The sequence below is a fragment of the Nannobrachium achirus genome (genome assembly GCF_963921795.1).
Source record: "Nannobrachium achirus genome assembly, chromosome: 5".
Classification (NCBI taxonomy): Eukaryota; Metazoa; Chordata; class Actinopteri; order Myctophiformes; family Myctophidae; genus Nannobrachium; species Nannobrachium achirus.
This window is the reverse complement of record NC_137814.1, coordinates 4,250,991-4,278,587: the sequence shown is the minus strand read 5'-3', so window position 1 is coordinate 4,278,587 and position 27,597 is coordinate 4,250,991. Positions and strand designations below refer to the sequence as shown.

At 43.9% G+C, this 27,597-nt stretch overlaps 1 protein-coding gene across 1 annotated transcript; it reads left to right on the top strand.

The window, feature by feature from the left end:
- Window positions 1–6,024: 6,024 nt before the first annotated feature.
- LOC308286183 (uncharacterized protein) lies at window positions 6,025–26,752 on the top strand (the record flags this gene model as incomplete). The annotated part of the gene is made up of 6 exons (XM_080727144.1): window positions 6,025–6,028; window positions 10,583–11,011; window positions 13,109–13,343; window positions 23,749–24,086; window positions 24,374–25,232; window positions 26,725–26,752. 6 exons carry the CDS (start codon window positions 6,025–6,027, stop codon window positions 26,750–26,752), a joined length of 1,893 nt encoding a protein of 630 aa, XP_080583270.1.
- Between the last annotated feature and the right edge of the window lie 845 nt (window positions 26,753–27,597).

Genomic DNA, 27,597 nt, shown 5'->3' with positions numbered 1-27,597 from the left:
CTTGACACATTGTGAGCTTTTTACTTTTCTTTATTAATTTGAAAATAATAATAATAATAATACTCAAGTAAAGACAAAGTACCTGAGTACAAAATACTTGAGTAAATGTACTTAGTTACTTTCTTTTTGAGTAAATGTACTTACTCTGTTGTGTGACAAACTGGGAATACCCTTGTTATCATCTTTATTTGACTGAACTCCCCCTTTAAGTATGGCGGATTACAATAAGTGTTTTGCCATTGCATGGCAGGCACACTTAATAAATGTGGCAAAATAAACGTCTATTTTTTAACAACAAAAATATCACTTAACCTACCTTTAAGCTGCAATGTTAAACTGATTTAAACTAATTGTCATGGTTTGGTGTCATCAGCTGATGGAGTTTTGGGAGCTGATGCTTGGGTGTGCGTTTCCGGGTTCTCCATGGGATGGTTTTCTACCGGAGTGTACTGGACAAGAGGACCTGGCAGAAAAATCATACATGTTTGATAATTCAGACAGTCTAGAGTACAGTGTGTACAAGGCTGTGTATGCACTGGCCCATGCACTTCATGACATGTTGCAATGTGTGCCAGGAAGAGGGCCTTTCATTGGGCACAGCTGTGCCAGCCTGCAGTCAATACAACCATGGCAGGTATGATATGAATTCAGACTTTTAAGCCAGGCTCTCCCAGATTAGTCCACTTGCCAGAATGTGAACCCTGGCATATTGAGTACACCAAGGTTTTATGTTAGAAATGTTGAGTATGGGTCCCCAGCATGTAGAAACCGCCGGATGCTAACTTGCATATGTTGAGCAATTTTCATAATTTGCATAATTAGCTTTAATTAGCATAATCACCTATAATAATGGAAAATATGTCAAAAACTGATTGGCCGATTTGAACAATATTGGAGTGGTTTTGGGGGTTGTTGAGGATGCTAAATCCATTTGTGACATTTTCTAAATTCAAAATGGCCTTTTAAATCGGAAATGGCCATATACCAATTTAAATTGGGATGATTTTGATACTTTTTTGTTGATTTTCCAAATGATGAAGTGACTATTTTTGGTAGGCTATTGTGGCAGTCATTGTTCTAATAATTAGTGTGGATTGTCTATATTTTGCTTTTGAAATGCAGATAATGTATAAGCATATGAATAACCACATTTATAATTTAATTCATGATCAAAATCAACAAAAAAGTATCAAAATCATCCCAATTTAATTGGTATATAGCCATTTCGGGTTTAAAACGTCTGTTTTGAATTTAGAAAATGTCAGAAATGGATTCAGCATCCTCAATTACTCCCAAAACCACTCCAATATTGTTCAAATCGTCCAATCAGTTTTTGACATATTATCCATATAGGTGATTATGCTAATTAAAGCTAAGTATGCAAATTCTGAAAATTGCTCAACATATGCAAGTTAGCATCCGGCAGTTTCTAAATGCTGGGGACCCATACTCAACATTTCTAACATAAAACATTGGTGTACTCAACATGTCCGGGTTCACAATGGGGCTCTATGGGCTGGCAAGTAGACTAGATCAGAAAGCGGGTGAGCAATTCCCCGTCCACCACTGCAATATAATGTTTATGTTGTTTTGTAAATAGCTGCATAATAACTGCAAGGGTGTCATTGAAAGTCTGTCTTATACATAATGTCTAGCTTGCGTATTACATGGAAAAGGTCAACTTCACGACTACAACTGGGGAAAATGTATTGTTTGATGAGCAGGGAACTGCTTTACCGACCTATGATGTCATGAACTGGGAGTGGCTCCCTGATGGAAATGTAACAGTAAAAAATGTAGGAGTGTTCAAGAAGTCAGCTTCCGGAGATGAAGAACTCATCCTTGATGAAGACAGAATCTTCTGGAGCTTTGAATCCACAGAGGTCACTTCAGCTTTCTAAAATAACTAATGTTGATCTCATGATGTGAATGTGAGTTTAGACTGAGATTGCAGACTGATCGTAGATAATATCCTCTGCAGCCTCCTCGGTCAGTGTGCAGTGAGAGCTGCTCCCCTGGAACCTGGAAGGCCTTGAGGAAAGGAAAACATGTGTGCTTCTTCGACTGCTTTGCCTGTGCGGATGGAGAGATCAGCAATCAGACCGGTTAGTTAAGTGTGCCTGCCATGCAATGCAATGGCAAAACACTTATTGTGATCCGCCATACTTATTAAGTGTGCCTGCCATGCAATGCAATGGCAAAACACTTATTGTAATCCAACATACTTATTAAGTGTGCCTGCCATGCAATGCAATGGCAAAACACTTATTGTAATCCGCCATACTTAAAGCTATACTGTGTAAGTTGCTCAACTTGTGGTCAGTAGCTCTATAGCAAACCTCGGTCGCGTCCGCGTCTTTCGGCCGTTTTTCGGTTCTCACACCCCCGCGTCTGCCTCCACCTCGCCGAGATCTATCTTTTGAGGGGTCCCTGGTTCCTGTGCGTTCAGCCATTCCGGAGATACACTCCTTCACCCATGCTTCACCGTGCACCCGAGTATAGAGACACACGGGCGGCTACAAATATGGCCGCCATAGCGACCCCACTTCAAGATGCGCTGTGATTGGCCGGCAGTGTATAACCCTCGCTGTGATTGGCCGGTAGTGTGATGACGCAATTTTTCCGCGAAAACCGGTCCCCGGTAGGGATCATAGAAAACATATAAAGAGAAGGCTTTAGAAGCTGAAAATAACGGAGTGGGGGTTCTAAAACTTTAGCGATTTAACAGTTAGTACAATTTTAAGATTTGTTTTTTTAAAAAAAGTTACATGGTATAACTTTAAGTAAGTATATGTTCTTGCAAATTTCGGCACATAATAACTGCCGCACGGTTTATGCCACCCCCGCAATATATACATCAAAACGTGCGGCTCGGCCGGGAATGGGGTGCTATTACTTTTCTTTCCGATCCGCGTTACCATTGCGACGTAATTCGCAAATAACGACGCCCAAAAACCCCATTGACTTAGAATGGGGGAAATTTCGGCACGTAATAACTGCCACACGATTTACGTCACCCCCGCAATATATACATCAAAATGTGCGGCTCGGCCGGGAATGGTGTGCTATTACTTTTTCTTTCCGATCCGCGTTACCATGGCAACGTAATTCGTAAAAAACTAAGCTCAAAACCCCCCATTGACCTTGAATGGGGGACTCTGAAAAAACCCCAGAAAATTTGGCCCCACATTACTCTGACATACTTTTGCCTAGCAACGTCACTTAAACTTTAAAATGCACACACAACTTTGGTCTTCTTCCGGCCAATAGGGATAAGCTGTAATTGATTAAGCCCCGCCCCCTCTGTAACAGGAAGTGCCTCTACATCTCATGAACCGTTTGTCGTACAGACGCGTGGATGGCGTCATATGACTTGATTAAGAGTCCTTAACCTTAATTGGGGCCTATTTTGCCAAACAGGAAGTGCCCCTCACCAAAAAGGAAGTGACCCTTTATCTCATGAACCGTTTGTTGTACAGACTTGTGGGTGGCGTCAAATTACTTGATTAAGAGTCCTTAACCTTAATTGGGTCCTATTTCACCAAACAGGAAGTGCCCCTCACCAAACAGGAAGTGACCCTATATCACATGAACCGTTTGTCGTACAGACTTGTGGGTGGCGTCAAATGACTTGATTTAGAGTCCTTAACCTTAATTGGGGCCTATTTGGCCAAACAGGAAGTGCCCCTCTCCAAACAGGAAGTGACCCTATATCTCATGAACCGTTTGTCGTAAACACGCGTGGGTGGCTTCATATGACTCGATAAAGAGTCCTTGACCTTAATTGGTGCCTACACACTAACGAGCTGCAGGCACACATAAAATTTCTTAGAAATTGTCTTTTCTAGTATATATAATGTTCTGACAGAATTTCGGCACGCAATAACTGCCGCACGATTTACGCCACCGCCGCAATATATACATCAAAACGTGCGGCTCGGCCGGGAATGGGGTGCTATTACTTTTCTTCCCGATCCGCGTTACCATGGCAATGTAATTCGTAAAAAACTATGCGCTAAAACCCCCATTGACTTTTAATGGGGGACTCGGAAAAAACCCCAGAAACGTTGGCGCCACATAACTCTGTCATACTTTTGCCTAGCAATGTCATCTAAACTTTAAAATGCACACAGAACCAATAGGGATGAGCTGTAATTGATTAAGCCCCGCCCCCTCTGCATTCCTATTGGCTGGGTTTTAAACAGCCACTACTCCAGTTCACAGCATGGTACCGTCTTGAAACTTGGTGTCTGGACTTAAACGGCCAATAGGGACTTATTACTTAAGCCCCGGCCCCTCTTAAGCCCCGACCCCATCTTCCCATTGGCTTAGCTTTAAACAGCTATATCTCCAGTTTGCAGCATGTTACCGTCTCGAAACTCGCTGTGTGTACTTACATGGTAAATAGGAATTGTCTGTAATTGCTTAAGCCCTGCCCCCTCTGCCTTCCTATTGGCTGGGCTTTAAACAGCCATGTCTCCACTTCCCAACACGTTACTGGTCTAAAACTCGGTGGGTGGTCCCACAGTCCCAACGGCTAACCGCTAATGCTAATGCTAATGCTAACAAATGCTAATGCTAACAAATGCTAATGCTAATAATAACAAATGCTAATGCTAACAAATGCTAATGCCGCAAAATATACATCAAAACGTGCAGCTCGGCCGGGAATGGTGTGCTATTACCTTTCTTTCCGATCCGCGTTACCATGGCAACGTAATTCGTAAAAAACTATGCACAAAAACCCCCATTGACTTTGAATGGGGGACTCTGGGAAAAAAAAACAGAAATGTTGGCGCCACATAACTCTGCCATACTTTTGCCAAGCAATGTGATTTAAACTTTAAAATGCACACACAACTTTGGTATTTTTCAGGCCAATAGGGATGAGCTGTAATTGATTAAGCCTCTATATCTCATGAACCGTTTGTCGTACAGACGCGTGGGTGGTGTCATATGACTTGATTAAGAGTCCTTAACCTTAATTGGTGCCTCCTTCGCCAAACAGGAAGTGGGTCTATATCTCATCGATCGTTTGTCGTACAGAGGTGTGGGTGGTGTCATATGACTTGATTAAGAGTCCTTAACCTTAATTGGTGCTTCCTTCGCCAAAAAGGAAGTGCCCTTCGCCAAACAGGAAGTGCCTCTATATCTCATCGACCGTTTCTCGTACAGATGTGTGGGTGGGGTCTTCTCTTCTTGCGTATGTCTTTAGATCCTCAGCTCAGTTGTAGCAAGCCATTCCAGTGTCTCGTTGTCCAGGTTCTTTAGGCCTAGGTCGCCATTCGGTGGCCGGTGTTTGGGGCAACTGATCAGGATGTGGTCAACAGTCTGTAAGGGGTCTCCACAGTCACAGTGAGCGCTGTCCACAAGGCCCCACCTCTGCATTGACGCTCCGAAGCGTCCCACACCTGTCCTAAGGCGGTTGAGGGTTGTCCACTGCCCGCGGGGGAGGTGTTCGCCAGGTACATCGGTCGGATCATCAATGTCATATGACACCATATGGGTGGGGTAATATGACTTGATTAAGAGTCCTTAACCTTAATTGGTGCTTCCTTCGCCAAACAGGAAGTGCCCTTCGCCAAACAGGAAGTGCCTCTATATCTCATGAACCGTTTATCGTATAGATGTGTGGGTGGTGTCATATGATTTGATTAAGAGTCCTTAACCTTAATTGGTGCTTCCTTCGCCAAACAGGAAGTGCCCTTCGCCAAACAGGAAGTGCCTCTATATCTCATGAACCGTTTGTCATATAGATGTGTGGGTGGTGTCATATGATTTGATTAAGAGTCCTTAACCTTAATTGGTTTAATTGGCTGATTGGCTGAAACTTGATTGTTCCTTTTCTGGCTATTACTCATCAACCGTTTGTCATACAGAGTTGTGGCTGGTGTCATATGACTCCCTTAATTGGTTTAACTTAGCCCCGCCCCCTCTTCTGATTGGCTGAAGCTTTATTTGGTCATAACTCCACTTCCCAACACGTTACTGGTCTCAAACTTGGTGGGTGGTCCCACGGCCCAAATGGGTAACCACTAATGCTAACCACTACTCCCACTAATGCTAAAGCTAAAAATGCTAATGGTAAAAATTCTAATACTATTTTCACTATTACACTATTACACTTATTACACTATTACACTTATCACAATATTACACTATTACACATATTACACTATTACACTTATTACACTATTACACTTATTACGCTATTACACTATTACACTATTACACTATTACACTTATTACACTATTACACTTATTACACTATTACACTTATTACACTATTACACTTATTACACTATTACACTTATTGCACTATTACACTATTACAGTTATTACACCTAGACACAGTTACACTATTGCACTTATTACAAACCATTGAAAAGATAGCAAATTGGAACTATCAATAATCGACCAATCAGGGGGCGTGGCTAACTTAAACCAATTAAGAACAAGGACTTTGAATCAAGTAAAATGACACCACCCACAAGTTTGTGCGACAAACGGTTGATGAGTTCTAGCCAAAAAAAGGAACAATCAAGTTGCTGACTTCCTGTTTGGTTTCGGACGTGGCGCCAAGAGACTTTTTCGTGAGTCCGGACATGATACAGGTGTTTACCGATTTTTGTACGTGTAGGTGAAACCGTATAGTGGGGCTGCGCCGTTAAGATTTTCTAGGGGGCGCTGTTGCGCCATTAAGCCACGCCCCCTTTTGTTTGTTTTTTAATGCGAAAATGTTCGCCACTTGTGATGTGCGTGCAAAGTTGGGCAACTTTTGGAGTACGTTTGGTGCCTCAAAAACGCGATTCATTCGGCGGAAGACACACTACTGTGTGTGCTCGGGCCCTAATTAGGGCCCGAGCACCTCACGGTGTGAGGTCCCTATTGTAATTGCAAAGATTATTAAAGCTGCAAGCAGCAATGACTGGGCCCTCGCAGCTCTACCCACGTCACAAGGGGCAGCAGCCAATCGGAAGAGGGGGCGGGTTTAGTTAAGCCAATTAAGCTTAAGGACTCTTAATCAAGTCATATGACACCACCCACACGTCTGTACGACAAACGGTTCATGAGATAAAGAGGCACTTTCTCTTTGGTGAAGGGCACTTCCTGTTTGGTGAAGGAAACACCAATTATGGTTAAGGACTCTTAATGAAGTCATATGACGCCGCCCACACGTCTGTACGACAAACGTTTCATGAGATAAAGAGGCACTTCCTGTTTGGTGAGAGGCACTTCCTGTTTGGCGAAATAGGCCCCAATTATGGTTAGGGACTCTTAATCAAGTCATTTGACGCCAACCACACATCTGTACGACAAATGATTCTTGAGATAGAAGGACTTCCTGTTTGGTGAGGGGCACTTCCTGTTTGGTGAAATAGGCCCCAATTATGGTTAAGGACTCTTAATCAAGTCATTTGACGCCAACCACACGTCTGTACGACAAACGGTTCATGAGATAAAGAGGCACTTCCTGTTTGGTGAGGGGCACTTCCTGTTTGGCGAAATAGGCTCCAATTATGGTTAAGGACTCTCAATCAAGTCATTTGACGCCAACCACACGTCTGTACGATGAGTGCGAGATAAAGCGGAAGTGAAGCCTCCTCGTCACTTCCGTTTCCGTCTCACATCGCACACATTTATCATTATATAAATAAAAATCATATAAACATGTTTAGCTTGCTGCTTAGCATAGATGACATTTTTCTTGAACGGTAATGCCCGTTTCCATTACTCACCGTTCGGGAGCTGCTGTTCCAGACTCTATATAGCATTCAGAGATTGTGGAATAGTTCTCTGGTTACGCAAGACTATCTGTACGACAAACGGTTGATGAGATAAAGAGGCACTTCCTGTTTGGTGAAGGGCACTTCCTGTTTGGCGAAAGAAGTTTGACGCTTCGCCACGGGCACGCCGTTTTACGAAAACTCACGATTCGCACAACTTTTCATCGTTAAGGTGTCTTGAGTATACCGAGCGAATTTGACGTGGATCCGATTAACCCCCTAGGAGGAGTTTGTTAAAGTGCGACACGTGAAAACGGCCAAAAATGCGCCAAAATGCCACAAATTAGTCAAAATGGCTGGCTTCCTGTTTGGTTTCGGACGTGGCGCCAAGAGACTTTTTTGTGAGTCCGGACATGATACAGGTGTTTACCGATTTTTGAACGTGTAGGTGAAACCGTATAGTGGGGCTGCGCCGTTGAAGGGCACGTAGGGGGCACTGTTGCGCCATTAGGCCACGCCCCCTTAATTCTTTTTTTAAATACGTAGTTTTTCGCCACTTGTGATGTGCGTGCAAAGTTGCGCAACTTTTGGAGTACGTTTGGCGCCTCAACAACACGATTCATTCGGTGGAAGAAGAAGAATAATCTTTGCAAATACAATAGGGTCCTCACACACTGTGTGTGCTCGGGCCCTAATTATTATTCCCGATAAAGAATCGCGTTTTTGAGGCGCAAAACGTACTCCAAAAGTTGCGCAACTTTTCACACACATCAAGTGCCCCCTCTTCTGATTGGTCGATAATTGATTGTTCCTTTTTTTGGGTATTACTCATCAACCGTTTGTCGTACAAACTTCTGGGTGGAGTCATTTGACTTGTTTCAGAGTCCTTCAGCCTAATTGGTTTAACTTGGCCCCGCCCCCTCTTCTGACTGTCCGAAACTTTATTCGGGTTTATCTCATCAACCGTTTGTCGTACAGGCTTGTGGGTGGCGTCATTTGACTTGTTTCAGAGTCCTTCAGCGTAATTGGTTTAACTTGGCCCCGCCCCCTCTTCTGATTGGCCGAAACTTTATTCGGGTTTATCTCGTCAACCGTTTGTCGTACAGGCTTGTGGGTGGAGTCATTTGACTTGTTTCAGAGTCCTTCAGCCTAATTGGTTTAACTTAGCCCCGCCCCCTCTTCTGATTGGCCGAAACTTTATTTGGGTTTATCTCGTCAACCGTTTGTCGTACAGGCTTGTGGGTGGAGTCATTTGACTTGTTTCAGAGTCCTTCAGCGTAATTGGTTTAACTTGGCCCCGCCCCCTCTTCTGATTGTCCGAAACTTTATTCGGGTTTATCTCGTCAACCGTTTGTCGTACAGGCTTGTGGGTGGAGTCATTTGACTTGTTTCAGAGTCCTTCAGCCTAATTGGTTTAACTTAGCCCCGCCCCCTCTTCTGATTGGCCGAAACTTTATTTGGGTTTATCTCGTCAACCGTTTGTCGTACAGGCTTGTGGGTGGAGTCATTTGACTTGTTTCAGAGTCCTTCAGCGTAATTGGTTTAACTTGGCCCCGCCCCCTCTTCTGATTGGCCGAAACTTTATTCGGGTTTATCTCGTCAACCGTTTGTCGTACAGGCTTGTGGGTGGAGTCATTTGACTTGTTTCAGAGTCCTTCAGCGTAATTGGTTTAACTTGGCCCCGCCCCCTCTTCTGATTGGCCGAAACTTTATTCGGGTTTATCTCGTCAACCGTTTGTCGTACAGGCTTGTGGGTGGAGTCATTTGACTTGTTTCAGAGTCCTTCAGCCTAATTGGTTTAACTTAGCCCCGCCCCCTCTTCTGATTGGCCGAAACTTTATTTGGGTTTATCTCGTCAACCGTCTGTCGTACAGACTTGACTTGTTTCAGAGTCCTTCAGCTCAATTGGTTTAACTTGGCCCCGCCCCCTCTTCTGATTGGCCGAAACTTTATTTGGGTTTATCTCGTTAACCGTCTGTCGTACAGACTTGACTTGTTTCAGAGTCCTTCAGCTCAATTGGTTTAACTTGGCCCCTGCCCCCTCTTCTGATTGGCCGAAACTTTATTTGGGTTTATCTCGTCAACCGTCTGTCGTACAGACTTTTGGGTGGTGTCATTTGACTTGTTTCAGAGTCCTTCAGCTTAATTATTTTAACTTAGCCCCACCCCTCTTCTGATTGGCTGCTGCCTCTTGTGACATGGGTAGAGCTGCGAGGGCCCGGTCATCGCTGCTTGCAGCTTTAATTTGTATTATTATTTTCAATAAGCATGTATGTGAATGTGAGTGAATGTGTGTGAGTATATGTATTGTATTGTATGTAAAAAACATACATGTGGCGTGAACCAATAGGATCCATATATATATATATATATATATATATATATATATATGTTACAGTACGTTTGGGTAACTCAGTACGTTCATGGTAAGAGCGCTTGTTTTGTCGTTTACCACACACCAATCACCACCAGATGGCGACGACAGCCATTCACTAGTGAAGGCGCTGACGTCACTCGTTTGCTCTCTTTCTTTATTTACTAGCCTAGCTCGGCAGTGTTTAGCCATTAGCTTACTATGCCTTACTCTAACCCTAACCCTAACCTTAACCTCAGTAAAACTATGCCTAACCCTAACCCTAACCTCCGTGGGGTGAGGCGCTATCATTCCTGCCGACGCGACGTTGTTGTGGCTCAAAGCGACCGCTTGTTCCGCCCCGTGCCGCACGACGAGTGCTCCGTTTCTCGATCGTACTGTTTCTCTATCAAACCGTGACATATATATATATATATATATATATATATATATATATATATATAAAAGACAATACTTTACTTGTCCTTGCTGTCTTTGTTAGACTCCAGAGAGTGCACCAGTTGTCCAGAGTACTTCTGGTCCAATCCCCAGCGTGACCGCTGTGTCCCTAAGAGCGTGGAGTTCCTCTCCTACCACGAGGCCCTGGGTATCGCCTTGACAACCATGTCATTGCTAGGCACGCTTCTCTGCGCCGTTGTCCTGGGGATCTTCATCTATCATCGAGACACGCCCATGGTGCGCGCCAACAACTCAGAACTCAGCTTCCAACTGTTGCTGTCACTCAAACTATGTTTCCTGTGTTCTCTTCTGTTCATTGGACGTCCTCGGCTCTGGACTTGCCAAATGAGGCATGCAGCGTTTGGGATCACGTTGGTGTGGTGTGTTGCTTGCATCTTGGTAAAGACTATGGTGGTGTTGGCCGTGTTCAAGGCCTCCGAGCCTGGAGGAGCATACATTATGAGGTTTTTCGGTGCCGTGCAGCAGAGAGGAACGGTTCTGGTTCTTACTGTCATTCAGGGAATTGTCTGCTTAGTCTGGCTCTCATCTGCATCACCATTTCCTAATAAAAACACAAAATACCACAATCATAAGATAGTATATGAGTGTGAGGTGGGATCAACAGCTGGTTTTGCAGTGCTGCTGGGTTATATCGGTTTACTGGCTCTCCTTAGCTTCCTCCTTGCATTCATGGCAAGGAATCTTCCAGACAACTTCAATGAAGCCAAGTTGATCACTTTCAGCATGTTGATCTTCTGTGCCGTGTGGATAGCCTTCATCCCAGCATATATCAGCTCTCCTGGCAAATATGCAGATGTAGTGGAGGTGTTTGCCATTTTAGCATCGAGTTTTGGCCTTTTAGGGGTGCTCTTTGCACCAAAGTGTTATTTAATGCTTTTCAAACCTGAGAGAAACACTAAGAAATCCATCATGGGCCGTGGTGCCACATAGATGTAGAAGCAGAAAATCTCTGATAATAAAGGTTGTTTTTAGTAGCAATAACTGTATACCAGGGGTGTCCAAAGTCCGTACTGGTGGCCAAATGCGTCCCGAGGACAAATGTTATACGGCACGGGGCTTCATTCCTAAATTATATCATAAGCGGCCCGCCAGCACCATCAAATATATTTCCCCAGTGTATAATTTGTAAGGATTGTTCCCTATTCTGAGTCAAAGAAAGGCTATTTTATCTTTATTTTGTGTGAATAATAACGCTAAATAAGGCTTAGTTATTTGTGTTTTGTCAAGAGAAGACACGTGACAAAAGACCATGCATTGATATTAAATATTGATGATGATAGTTAAATAAAATCGTTTAAATGTGATGCATATGTATGTGACTTTGTTATGGTGCGACCAAAAGTACATTATCTAATACGGCCCCCTTTGAAAAATGTTTGGACACCCCTGGTGTATGCAGTCTGGCCAGAGATGCAAACATCTATTAACTAGAAAATAAAATGTTAAGTGTGCCTGCAGCTCGCTATATGTGTGCAACCTTGTGTAGCGGTTGGTGTTAGCATTAGCATTACATTTTTTTAGCATTCATTAGCATTTGTAACATTAACATATTAGCTTTAGAATTTGTTAGCATTAGCATTTGTTAGCATTAGCATTACCATTACCATTTTTAACATTAGCTTTTTTAGAATTAGCATTTTTTATCATTAGCATTTTTTTATAATTAGCATTTTTATGATTAGCATTTTTAGCTTCAGCATTATTGGAAGTAGCGGTTAGCATTAGCGGTTAGCCATCGAGGCCTTGGGACCACCCACCAAGTTTGAGACCAGTAACGTGTTGGGAAGTGTTATGGCCAAATAAAGTTTTGGACAATCAGAAGAGGGGTGAAGGAGGGGTGAAGGACTCTGAAACAAGTCAAATGAAACAAGTCAAATGACGCCACCCACAAGTCTGTACAACAAATAGTTGACGAGATAAAGTCAAATAAAGTTTCGGCCAATCAGAAGAGGGGGCGGGGCTAAGTTAAAACAATGAAGGTGAAGGACTCTGAAACAAGTCAAATGACGCCACCCACAAGTCTGTATGACAAACGGTTGACGAGATAAAGCCAAATAAAATTTAGGCCAATCAAAAGAGGGGGCGGAGCTAAGTTAAACCAATTAAGCTGAAGGACTCTGAAACAAGTCAAATGACGCCACCCACAAGTCTGTATGACAAACGGTTGACGAGATAAAGCCAAAAAAGATTCGGCCAATCAGAAGAGGGGGTGGGGCATAGTTAAACCAATTAAGGTGAAGAACTCTGAAACAAGTCAAATGACACCACCCACAAGTATGTACAACAAACGGTTGATGAGTTAGAGCCAAATTAAGTTTCGGCCAATCAGAAGAGGGGCTATCATTCCTGCCGACGCGACGTTGTTGTGGCTCAAAGCGACCGCTTGTTCCGCCCCGTGCCGCACGACGAGTGCTCCGTTTCTCGATCGTACTGTTTCTCTATCAAACCGTGACATATATATATATATATATATATATATATATATATATATATATATATATATATATATAAAAGACAATACTTTACTTGTCCTTGCTGTCTTTGGTAGACTCCAGAGAGTGCACCAGTTGTCCAGAGTACTTCTGGTCCAATCCCCAGCGTGACCGCTGTGTCCCTAAGAGCGTGGAGTTCCTCTCCTACCACGAGGCCCTGGGTATCGCCTTGACAACCATGTCATTGCTAGGCACGCTTCTCTGCGCCGTTGTCCTGGGGATCTTCATCTATCATCGAGACACGCCCATGGTGCGCGCCAACAACTCAGAACTCAGCTTCCAACTGTTGCTGTCACTCAAACTATGTTTCCTGTGTTCTCTTCTGTTCATTGGACGTCCTCGGCTCTGGACTTGCCAAATGAGGCATGCAGCGTTTGGGATCACGTTGGTGTGGTGTGTTGCTTGCATCTTGGTAAAGACTAGGGGTGGTGTTGGCCGTGTTCAAGGCCTCCGAGCCTGGAGGAGCATACATTATGAGGTTTTTCGGTGCCGTGCAGCAGAGAGGAACGGTTCTGGTTCTTACTGTCATTCAGGGAATTGTCTGCTTAGTCTGGCTCTCATCTGCATCACCATTTCCTAATAAAAACACAAAATACCACAATCATAAGATAGTATATGAGTGTGATGTGGGATCAACAGCTGGTTTTGCAGTGCTGCTGGGTTATATCGGTTTACTGGCTCTCCTTAGCTTCCTCCTTGCATTCATGGCAAGGAATCTTCCAGACAACTTCAATGAAGCCAAGTTGATCACTTTCAGCATGTTGATCTTCTGTGCCGTGTGGATAGCCTTCATCCCAGCATATATCAGCTCTCCTGGCAAATATGCAGATGTAGTGGAGGTGTTTGCCATTTTAGCATCGAGTTTTGGCCTTTTAGGGGTGCTCTTTGCACCAAAGTGTTATTTAATGCTTTTCAAACCTGAGAGAAACACTAAGAAATCCATCATGGGCCGTGGTGCCACATAGATGTAGAAGCAGAAAATCTCTGATAATAAAGGTTGTTTTTAGTAGCAATAACTGTATACCAGGGGTGTCCAAAGTCCGTACTGGTGGCCAAATGCGTCCCGAGGACAAATGTTATACGGCACGGGGCTTCATTCCTAAATTATATCATAAGCGGCCCGCCAGCACCATCAAATATATTTCCCCAGTGTATAATTTGTAAGGATTGTTCCCTATTCTGAGTCAAAGAAAGGCTATTTTATCTTTATTTTGTGTGAATAATAACGCTAAATAAGGCTTAGTTATTTGTGTTTTGTCAAGAGAAGACACGTGACAAAAGACCATGCATTGATATTAAATATTGATGATGATAGTTAAATAAAATCGTTTAAATGTGATGCATATGTATGTGACTTTGTTATGGTGCGACCAAAAGTACATTATCTAATACGGCCCCCTTTGAAAAATGTTTGGACACCCCTGGTGTATGCAGTCTGGCCAGAGATGCAAACATCTATTAACTAGAAAATAAAATGTTAAGTGTGCCTGCAGCTCGCTATATGTGTGCAACCTTGTGTAGCGGTTGGTGTTAGCATTAGCATTACATTTTTTTAGCATTCATTAGCATTTGTAACATTAACATATTAGCTTTAGAATTTGTTAGCATTAGCATTTGTTAGCATTAGCATTACCATTACCATTTTTAACATTAGCTTTTTTAGAATTAGCATTTTTTATCATTAGCATTTTTTTATAATTAGCATTTTTATGATTAGCATTTTTAGCTTCAGCATTATTGGAAGTAGCGGTTAGCATTAGCGGTTAGCCATCGAGGCCTTGGGACCACCCACCAAGTTTGAGACCAGTAACGTGTTGGGAAGTGTTATGGCCAAATAAAGTTTTGGACAATCAGAAGAGGGGTGAAGGAGGGGTGAAGGACTCTGAAACAAGTCAAATGAAACAAGTCAAATGACGCCACCCACAAGTCTGTACAACAAATAGTTGACGAGATAAAGTCAAATAAAGTTTCGGCCAATCAGAAGAGGGGGCGGGGCTAAGTTAAAACAATGAAGGTGAAGGACTCTGAAACAAGTCAAATGACGCCACCCACAAGTCTGTATGACAAACGGTTGACGAGATAAAGCCAAATAAAATTTAGGCCAATCAAAAGAGGGGGCGGAGCTAAGTTAAACCAATTAAGCTGAAGGACTCTGAAACAAGTCAAATGACGCCACCCACAAGTCTGTATGACAAACGGTTGACGAGATAAAGCCAAAAAAGATTCGGCCAATCAGAAGAGGGGGTGGGGCATAGTTAAACCAATTAAGGTGAAGAACTCTGAAACAAGTCAAATGACACCACCCACAAGTATGTACAACAAACGGTTGATGAGTTAGAGCCAAATTAAGTTTCGGCCAATCAGAAGAGGGGGCGGGGCTAAGTTAACCAATTAAGGTGAAGAACTCTGAAACAAGTCAAATGACACCACCCACAAGTCTGTAAGACAAACGGTTGATGAGTTAGAGCCAAACAAAGTTTCGGCCAATCAGAAGAGGGGGCGGGGCTAAGTTAAATCAATTAAGGTGAAGAACTCTGAAACAAGTCAAATGACGCCACCCAAAAGTTTGTACGACAAACGGTTGATGAGTTAGATCCAAATAGAGGAATAATCAAGTTTCGACCAATCAGAAGAGGGGGAGGGGCTACATCAGGGTTCCCCAATTAGTTTTCGCCAAGGGCCGAATTATGTCTAGGGTACCAAGCCGAGGGCCACAACATTGCGGGTGGCGACGGCGGTGTTCCTGCTACTCCAGCGACAATTCAGATATAGGCCTAGTAGTGCAGTGTTTCCAAAGTGCCTTTGGTGTGGCCTTTGAAATTTGACAGTGAAGTCATGATTGAAGGACTTTAAAACCTGTTTAATACCTCAAGAAATAAAATAAAATAGACCATTACAGCATCAAAAATAATCAACAAACTGTATAAAAAGTATGCATCTGTTGCAGCTAGTTGACAGTGCAGAGACATAATTGCCTTCCTTTGATCCATTAACAAGGGGCCGTTATTACTTATTGGCATCAGCTGCCAGCTGGACACAGAATCACCTTCCCTCTGCAGGGTTCTGTGTTTCTCATTTCTCCAAAAGCCCTTGAATATGATTGAAAATGAGTAAGGATTACTGTGATTATGGTAAGCTTACGTTTCATATCGCACTCACCTTACCTGTAACTTTCACTACTCCCCGAAAATATTTTTTTTGACTGGGGTTGGTGGGGGCCGGACAGAACCCCCCGCGGGCTGCCTATTGGGGAACCCTGGGCTACGTCAAACCAATTAAGAACAAGTCAAATTGGGCGTGGCTAAGTAATAAGGGGCTTCAGCAATTACAGTTTGTCCCTATTGGCCAGAAAGATTCCAAAGTCGTGTGAGCGTTTTAAAGTTGAAATCACGTTGCAAGGCAAAAGTATGCCAAAGTATCTGTTTTGTTCTGCTTTCCCCCATTCAAAGTCAATGGGGTTTTTGGGCGTCATTTTTTGCGAAATGCTAACAAATGCTAATGCTAACAAATGCTCATGCTAAAAATGCTAATGCTAATGATAACTAATGCTAATGCTAACATAAGGTAATACTAAAAATGTTAATGCTAATGTTAAAAATGCTAATTCTAACGCTAACAATGCTAATGTTAGAAATGCTAATGCTAGTTAATGCTAAAATGCTAATGCTAGCTAATGTTAAAAATGCTAACACTGATGCAAAAATGTTAATGATAATGCAAAAAAATGCTAAAGATAATGCTAATAAATTTCTAATGCAAAAATGCTAATGTTAAAGCTAATGCTAAAAATGTTCATTTTAAAAATTCTAATACTAATGCTGATATTAATGGTAATGCTAAAATTGCTAATGCTAACATCAACCACTACACAAGGTTGCACACACTTAGCGAGCTGCAGGCACACTTAACATTTTTATACATTTTCTTTTCTAGTACTATACTTTATAGACCAGTATGTTATATCAGTATATTATGTTATACTTTATAGACCAGTATGTTATGTGTGCCTGCCATGCAATGGAAAACACTTATTGTAATCAGCAATACTTAAGTAAGTAAGTAAGTAAGTAATGTCGCCACGAAATTCGCTGCGTAATAACTGCCGCACAATTTACACCACCCCCGCAATATATACATCAAAACGTGCGACTTGGCCGGGGATGGGGTGCTATTACAAAAAACAACGCCCAAAAACCCCATTCACTTTGAATTGGGGACTCCGAAAACAAAAAACAGAAACTTTGGCGCCACATTACTCTGGCATACTTTTGCCTAGCAACGTGATTTAAACTTTAAAACCCTCACACGACTTTGGACTTTTTCCGGCCAATAGGGACAAGCTGTAATTGATTAAGCCCCGCCCCTCTGTATTCCTATTGGCTGGGCTTTAAACATGCATAATTCCAGTTCACAGCATGGTACCGTCTTGAAACTTGGCGTCTGGACTTAAACCGACAATAGTCCATAAAGCGCTACATCTCTCTCTCTCTCTCTCTCTCTCTCTCTCTCTCTCTCTCTCTCACACACACACACACACACACACACACACACACACACACACACACACACACACACACACACACACACACACACATACACACACCTTTTGTTCCCTTGTTACTGAACCTATACTACCTTATGATCCCTTATAACCTTAAAGTTGAACAAAGGTTGCCTCTTATCCTGATGACATGTTTGTATAACATCTCTCAGACTGGTAAACCTGTACATTTGTGGTCACAGATACAGAATGTGAAGGAAGAGGCTCGCACACCGTCTTAGGCTCCCAGGTAAGTTTATTAGCAACGTTTCGACCCACACTGGGTCTTCGTCAGACATGGTATCAAACAAGGAAACTCTTTCTGAAGGAAGGGAAGGGAAACACGTGACCACCGGCCATGAAGCTCCATGGACGCTCCCCATGGGTTCCAAAACTCGCACCGGAAGTGTGGAAAAACGTGACAGTGAATGGAGCCGGCTAGATCAAATCTGGAACAAACACTAATTATGAACGACTGAGACCTTGTCATATAATCTGTTCAGGAATATAAAAGAGAAAATAATTGTTGCTCTTTAGATACTGATATAACTGACACAGTGCACACATCGAAAATCAACACAGCAGAAAGAAAATGTGTGACATGCCTTATTTTATTTTCCTGAGCTGAGTATGTTATAAAGGTCTCAATTGTTCAGAAATAGTTGTATTCGTGAGCTGCTCTGAGCCTGCTCCACTCTAAATGCAGATCTACAAGCTGCCCACAATGTGTAGGTGCCCACTCTAAATGCAGATCTACAAGCTGCCCACAACATGTAGGTGCCCACTCTAAATAAAGATCTACAAGCTGCCCACTCTAAATGCAGATCTACAAGCTGCCCACAATGTTTAGGTGCCCACTCTAAATGCAGATCTACAAGCTTCCCACTCTAAATGCAGATCTACAAGCTGCCCACAATGTGTAGGTGCCCTCTCTATGGAGACACAAAGAGTATCCTCACATTATTGTTTTGTTGCTGAAAGCGACAAAACCAATAACCAGGTTCCAAAACTGTCCCGAAGCGACATCATGAAGCGCTCGAAAAATGAGACAGAAGGCGGAGCTAGGCTCACAGCACGTTCGTTTCCATTGAACGGCGCTGCAAAGGAGGTGAATTCAAGCGCTCCTGCTGTTTTCTACTAGTTGCTTTTTAGTAGCCCCGCCTTTCTTATCCGCTAGTTGTAAGCAGAAGAGAAGCACGGTGGGTAATGTGGTCTGAAGTTAGCCTGGCATTGCTCATTGCGACCGAAGGTCGCATTTATCCTCAAAAACCTTGTCGCTTGAGTGTATTCTGTACAGGAAGTGATGTCAGTGTGATGTCAGTGAGTCGTGACATCACTTCCTGTACGGGGTGGCTACACAAGACTAAGAAAGACACAAAAAAAGAGAAGGATACACAAGACTAAGAAACACAAAAATCCTCCGATCTGATACGGGGCAGCTGGACTTAGATCACCTATGAAAGAATGTCCATCCACCTGGATAAAAGAAAATGTAACAAGGAGGTGGCAACGGGGCGTTAGGCCTGGAGTCGACGTACAGGATTCCAGAAGTGTAGCGCTTATTCCCTCTTGTATCAAACCGGTACTCGAAATGTTCTTAGAATTTAACATATTTTCTAAAGTAAATATGGGGGCGACTGTGTTAAGAACGTTTCGTTGTCAAGCTCAACGTTGGGCATTTGGACCTATACATGGAGAAATAGAGCGAACCTGTTTGGCCCAAACATGGAGATGTGGAGAACACTATATATGGAGATAGTCCAGTCCATCATGTCATATGGGACTACCGTCATAGACAGTAGGCCATTGTTAGGCCAGAGTCAATGGCTGTCTGTCTGACTGTCTGGGTATCTTCAGAGGTAACAAATGAGAATGTTAGTGTAACCCCTTATGTCCATATATGGAGATCCACAGGCATCAAACCAAGGCCCTAACTCACCAAGACCCTGCTTGACATTACCTACGTACATTTTATGGCCATAAATGGAGATTCCTATATTGTCAATATTAAGGACATTATTAAGGATATTATGTTATTAATATTAAGGACATATAACTATCATGAAACATAACTATCATGAATGGCCAGATGGCCAAGAATTGGTGCGACCTCGCCCTTTAGGGTGAGGTCGCATGTCACCCTGAGGTCGCATGTCACCCTCAGGTATCTTACTAGTACTAATTCCTCACTGCGTGACGGATATTAGTCTGGACTCGGGAGCAGAATTTTCATTTCCAAGGGGTGGTTTAAAAAAATGTCAAGGTGACTTGCTCTTAATTGCTCCCTCTGAACTTCAAAGGGGTTGTGAGCTGTGGTAATTGATTGAGCCATACAAGTGTCAATAGCTCGTTAGTTCAATGAAAGCATCAAAGACTACGATCTGTGTGATGTCTGTAATAGAGTGGAGTGGTGAATGTGTTTGAATACACACAGACTCGCTTGATTGGCTGAATGGTTCTGAACCAGGCCACCACCCACCACGTGCCCCAAGCCTACAGCCCTGATTGGCTAGCACTTTCTGAGGGCTGGTGGAAAAAGCTTATTTAATGTGAAGGGCCAGACTACACAACACCACCACTACCGCCAGGGGGTGGTGTTGTGCAGTCTGGTTTATTAACCAGGCTAGTCTGAAGTGTCCCTCCCCACTAAAGTGTTCTACTGGGCTATTTGGGGGACAATGTGGTTTGAATGCAGTGTTCCGCCACATTATGCTGTTTGACTGGGCTATTTGTTTTCCGTGACCGGGCTTTACAGTCCTCCTGTGTTCATCATCATTCCTTTGGGTTAGGGTAACCCATCATGTAGATCTGCTATTTTCACAATTTCTGCCTATAATATTTGACCCCCCCAAAATAATTTGGGGACCCCTCTGGGGGTCCCTACCCACAAGTTGAGAACCACGCCCTCTGGTTGGCTCTCAGCTGGGCGACCTCAGGCAGGACAGGGTCAGTGAGAGGTCAACCTGAGCAACAAGCTCACTAATGCAAACACTGGGTTACCACGGCAACCACAGGACAATCACTGGATAACAACACAAACCTCACACTGGGTTACCACGGTAACCACAGGACAATCACTGGATAACAACACAAACCTCACACTGGGTTACCACGGCAACCACAGGACAATCACTGGATAACAACACAAACCTCACACTGGGTTACCACGGCAACCACAGGACAATCACTGGATAACAACACAAACCTCACACTAGAGATGGGATTTATGGCTCTTTGAAGTGAGTAGTAGATCTCTGGGAGCCGTTCCTTTCAAAGAGCTGTTCAAAAGACTGGCTCATTTTAGTTACCAGTTACTTTGTAGATTTGGATTGTAATTACAAATCACTTCAACCCTATATACATTTCGGCCATATATAGGCCTACATTTCCGCCATTTGAAAATAGCCGATCTACGTTGCGACGCATTGTGAGCTTGTAGATCGGCTATTTTCAGATGATTTTTCTAAATTGTATTAATTGGAAAACCTGTGAAATGGGACATTCTGCATAATGAATACTTTCTACTATTGGTAGGCTACTTGTCTTTAAGTACATTTTGATACCGATACTTTTGTACTTTTATTCAACGAACATTTTGAATTCCACACTTTTACTTGTAACATTATTTCTACATTGCAGTAGGCCATTGATACTTTTACTTAAGTAAAGAATTTACTCCCCCTCCTCAATAAAAGAAAAAAAAATGAAAGAAAAGGGAACGGCTCCCTATAGTGTGAACCGGATCTCATCGTTCATTTAAAGAGCCGTTCAAAGACTCGATTCGTTCGCGCCAACTTCTACCTCACACCTCCTGGACAGACAGACAGACAGACAGACAGACAGACAGACAGACAGACAGACTGGGACTGCCATGTTTGAACTTTTTGTTTACCTTTTCCTCTGCAAATGAACAGCGCAGCGCTCACACAAAAGCATCAAAAATAGCAGATCTACACGTTTGAAGCGTGAGGCTTTCGCTCCACTAATATAGACAGGTCCATTTCAAAGATGAATAAGATTGCACTTTGTTTCCAAGCTTCGACACACTAACGCTGGGGTTCTCAAACCTTTTTAGGCCGTGACCCCCAACATAAACATATTTGAACTGGGGACCTCCACCCTGACAAGCACTTGGAATTGTAGGTAGGCCTATTGCATTTAATGTGACTCGGTTCCATAGATAAAAAAATTGAAACTAGCATATCTACATAAGCTCACAAGTCACAACGTTGTGAGCTTGTAGATTGTGAGCTTGTAGATCTGCTATTTTCACAATGACCCGAAGTTTGTGAACCACCACACTAACGCCTTGAATGAAGAAGAACGTGTAGGTATTTGTAGGCAGTTTTGACTGTGTAGCAGTATGGGCGTTTTCCACCACCCATCCTCCTCCCACTGGTTGGTCCACTGATTGACAGCAGTACTTAAGCAGTATGGCTCTCAGCTGCCAATTAGCTGTCTGTCTTTGCAAGCTGGAGGTGCTGCACCTTGCACTGCAGGTGTGTGCATTATGCACAGCACAGGTGGTCCACCAGCTCACACTGGCCTTCTGGCTTCAGCTATATTGGTGTCTGGCTCAGTAAAGGTATGTTTCTATTTGTGCTGCTTATAGTTATACCATGTAACTTTTTTTATAAAACAAATCTTAAAATTGTCCTAACTGTTAAATCTCTAAAGTTTTAGAACACCCACTCCGTTATTTTCAGCTTCTGAAGCCTTCTCTTTATATGTTTTCTATGAGCCGTGAGGGGGGTAGAATTTCGCGGCAAAATGACGTAATCGGCATCATCTGTATACGTTGTGTATACGTTGGCCAATCACATCGCAGATCATACACACATGATACACTACCGGCCAATTACAGTGCATCTTGCGTCTTTTCAGGTAATAGCTTGCTTCAACAGCTTTGTTTACGCTGGTCTAGAAGTCTAGCATGTAACTCCCCAACCGCTGCTCGTAGAGGGACACGAAAGACTCTATGGACTCTACTGGACTCTACTGACTCTACTGTCTGATTGGTTCCTGTGATCCTGCCCCTCCTTTGTTGCTGTTCAGCATATAAGAGGACTCAGGTCACAGACACTTCTCACTCATGGTGGCAGGAAGAGCCACTTGAACACCCAGAGGACTAGACTGAGATACTACCAAAGCAAGCAGGACTTCGATCTTTTTTATCTTGTTGCACTTAAACCTCCTTTTTTCTCCTAATCCAAGAATCGGACCTGAACTTCTCCAGACACGTCCAGTAAAGGAGCTGCCCCACATGGATTAGTATAACTTTTTACTTGCTCTTAGGACACAAATTATTATATTATTGTCATAATTGTTATATTGTTATTAATTGTTATATTGTTTTATTATATTGTTATATTGGCATATTTAAAAAAAAATGTGCTTCCCGACCATTCCTACTCTGCTCTCCTCTCATCGCACTAGACACTATTACACCCAGCACTGTAACACCAATAACCTAATTTACCCACCTCGCTCACCTAGTCAACGCATTACAGTCCAAGGCGGCCTCTGGAACTGCCACTCAGCTGCAAAGAAGAACATGCCTGAATTCATTGTAGGCCAGGCTACTTTGAATTCCTTCCAATTCCTTGCACTGACAGAAACCTGGATAAATGCCAATAACACGGCTACTCCTGCTGCACTCTCTACAGCACATACATTTACACACACTCCGCGTCCCACAGATCGTACTGGGGGCGGCACAGGCATTCTAACATCTCCCAAATGGAAGATCCGTGCGTTAAACCTCTCTCACCTATCTCTGTCCACATTTGAATGTCATGCCATTTCAATAACACAACCTGTCTTTCTCACCATCATTGTGCTCTACCGCCCCCCAGGGACCCTTGGGGATTTTCTGGAAGAACTGGACTCTCTGATCAGCTCATTTCCGGAGGATGGAACACCCCTGATTCTACTGGGTGACTTCAACCTACCAACTGAAGAGAAGTATCTCCCCGTTACATCCCTATTGTCCTCATTTGATCTGTCCCTCACCCCTTCCCCTCCCACCCATAAGGCAGGGAATGTACTGGACCTTGTGTTCACCAGAGCCTGCTCCCCCTCAAACCTCATTGTTACCCCTGTAAAATACTCTGATCACTGCTTCATAACCTTCTCCCTCTCCCTCTCTATCCACAGATCCAAACAGACCCTCCCTCGGACTGTCACCACACGACGCAACCTGAGGACCCTGGATCCCTCCATTCTCTCCTCCTCCATTCTCTCCTCCCTCCCAACCCCAGATATCCTTCCCTCTCTCCCTCCTGACACTCTAACATCTTCCTTTCTCTCCTCTGTCTCCTCAGCCTTCGATCGGCACTGCCCTCTCTCGACCAGGCCAGCACGCCCAAATCCACCGGCTCCGTGGCTATCTGAAACCCTCAGAACTGAGCGAACACCTCTCAGGGCGGCAGAGAGGAAGTGGCACAAGACGAAGCAACCAGAGGACCTATCTCACTTTCACGCACTCCTGTCAGGTTTCTCACTCGCACTCTCCACTGCAAAATCATCATTCTACCACACAAAGATCCAATCATGTACCTCAAACCCTAGGAAACTGTTTAGCACATTCTCAACCCTCCTCAAACCCCCCCCTCCCCCCCTCCTTCATCCCTCTCAGCGGACGATTTTGTCACCTACTTTGAAAAGAAGGTTGATGATATCAGTAGTTCATTCTCCCATCTCCCCCAGAATACAGTGTCGAAAACACGCAATTGTATCCCTAACATAACATGTCTATCCTCCTTCTCCCCTCTCTCTGCAGATGACGTCATAAAACTAGTGACTTCCTCTAGACCTACCACCTGTGCCCTGGATCCAATCCCTTCTCCACTCTTCCAGACGATCGCACCTGACCTACTCCCCTTCATAACCGCCATCATCAACAGTTCTGTAACTTCAGGCTGTGTCCCAGCTGCCTTCAAGACAGCCAGAGTATCACCACTCCTCAAGAAACCAACTCTTGACGCCTCGGACGTCAAGAACTACAGACCGGTATCCCTCCTCTCATTTCTTTCAAAAACCCTTGAACGTGTGGTCTCTAACCAGCTTTCTCTCCATCTCTCACAGAACAACCTGCTGGACCCCAACCAGTCAGGTTTTAAACCGGCCCATTCCACAGAAACGGCACTCCTAGCAGTCACAGAAGCACTCCATGCTGCCCAGGCTGCATCCCACTCTGCAGTCCTGATTCTTCTGGATCTATCAGCGGCATTCGACACAGTGAATCACCAGCTGCTCCTGGACACCCTTGCTGACCTAGGCATCACCGGGACGGCACTAAAGTGGTTCTCCTCCTACCTGTCGGACCGGACCTACCAGGTCTCATGGAAAGGTTTGCTTTCATCCCCCCGAACCCTCCAAACGGGAGTCCCCCAGGGATCCGTACTTGGCCCTCTGCTGTTCTCCCTGTACACCAAATCCCTTGGTGCTGTAATCTCTGCTCACAATCTATCATATCACTGCTACGCTGATGACACTCAACTGTTTTTGTCCTTCCCCCCTTCTGCCACCCAGGTGGAAGAGCGCATTGCTGCATGTCTGGCCGACATCTCACAGTGGATGTCAGCCCACCACCTCAAGCTGAACCCGGACAAGACGGAGCTACTCTTCTTCCCAGCTAAGTCTTGCCCCATGCAAGATCTCACTATTTCCATAGATAATGCATTGGTGACTTCAGTTCCGACTGCTAGAAACCTTGGTGTGGTCCTGGACACCCAGCTATCATTTAAGGCACATATTGCATCAGTCACCCGGTCCTGTAGGTTCACACTCTATAACATCCGTAAAATCAGACCGTTCCTCACCCAGGAGGCAGCGCAGCTCCTCATTCAGACATCTGTCATATCAAAACTCGACTATTGTAACTCTCTCCTCACTGGTCTCCCGGCATGTGCACTTAAACCTCTCCAACTGATCCAAAATGCCGCGGCACGACTGGTCTTCAACCAGCCTAAGTTCTCACATGTCTCTCCCCTTCTCCGCAGCCTCCACTGGCTCCCGGTTGCGGCCCGCATGGAATACAAAACACTGATGCTGACCTTCAAAGCAGCCAAAGGTATGGCTCCTCCATACCTCCAAAAGCTGATCAACCCCTACACCCCCACTCGTTCACTTAGATCAGCCAACACAGGGATGCTGACCGAACCCTCGCTAAAAACTCCAGGGCAAAAATCCACTCGTCCGAGACAGTTTGCCCTCTTGGCTCCCAAGTTGTGGAATAAACTCCCTGTCGCACTTAGAACAACGGACTCACTCGCTACCTTTCGCCGTGGACTGAAAACTCACCTTTTCAGACTCCACCTAAACCCTTAGCACTACAGTAAAATCAATGACCATACATGAAGCATTTGTTTGTTAGGTTTCTTTAGAACTTGATTATATTGTGTTTTTCTCTAGATAGATATCCATTTACATTGTTATATTGCTGTTAATGTACTGACCTATTATCTTGTTTATTATTGCGATGTTGTATCTGCTTATTGTAAGTCGCTTTGGATTAAAAGCGTCTGCTAAATGCCTAAACTGTAACTGTAAACTGTATGGATGCGTCTCGGCGAGGCGGACGCGGTGGTCTGAAGGCCTGGTCCGCGGCGAAAAACGGCCGAAAAAAGCAGACGCGACCGCGGTTTGCTATACTGCTACAGACCACTAGGACTTATGGGCAGTCCCCATAATGTAGAGCAGGGGTCTTCAACAGGGGGTCCGGGACCCCTAGGGGGTCCTCAGAGTTACTACAGGGGGTCCTCCAAATCTTTGTGGGATAGAAACCTTTTTTCTCCTTTTTTATATTAACAATTTGAAGCCAAGTGTCCATATTGTGAGAACTGTAGGCAAAGAGGTTTGGTGTAGAGGGGAAAAAGAGCAGACTAAGTACAGAGTAAAAGGTGAAGTTTATAGGTAATGACGGGGCAAGTGATTCAATATCTGGAAACACAGATGGACATGAATCCAAAATACACTGTCAAACGATGAAACTATATGGAATCTATGTAAAGGTTGTGGGGTCCCTGCTTCATCTCTCTCTCAACTAAGGGGTCCTTGGCCTGAAAACGTTGAAGACCCTGATGTAGAGGTCTCACTAGTGCTGACTACTGGGGTTTTTGTGTTGAACAGGATACTGTCTGTCGTTAGCCACTGTTAGCAAACCACCGCGTTACCATGGAGACGGACAGCAACAGGACGATTACTTTCTAATACACACAATACCCCCCCCATCCCCCCTCCCCATGGCGTTACCATGACGACCACAGGACACAATCACTTGCAACACAAGCGCTGCTCCAGCTCCAATAATCCACTCCTGGACGGGACATGACAACCAACTAACACTCAGCATTTAAAGTAACTTTAAAGTTAAAGTAGCAACACATACTCTGTTAAGAGCCGCTGAAAGTTGTCGTGAGTGTCTAGGCTACGCTACAGCCTATCCCAACGAGCAATTTGAGGGCTAAATGACGTAACTTGTACGTTTAAACGTCAACTAGACGTCTAGCTAAAACTAATTTATCAAGGGTTTAAATTGGTCTATACATAGACTCGACATTGTATCAACGTCATTTAAACGGCTACATTTCGCCGTTAGCGGCAGCCGAAAGCAGTGAAAATGATGGCAGCCAGCAGCAATTTCTTGGTTTTGAGACCCTGTACCCCAGGTCAGTCAATCTAAGAGAAAATATGGCTTAACCCCAACAAAATTGATACAAAAGGTTTTTCAATGGATTCTAGTAGTATTGGGTGTGCTTAATAACATACTCAAAATCTACCAAAATCTACCTCCCAGAAAGCCGCCATTTTCAAGATGGCGTCCGAGTTGACTGTGGGGAGCTTAACCCTTCTTGTGCCTATCCCGGACAAGTTCGGGATTTTTTCAATACAATACAATATTTTTTTTTGCTATTTTACTTACCCTGAGCTGCTTGTAGAGATGTGGGTGGTCCTGGCTCGTCCTACGCTTCCCAACGACCAAGTCTAGATGGTCCGACGATT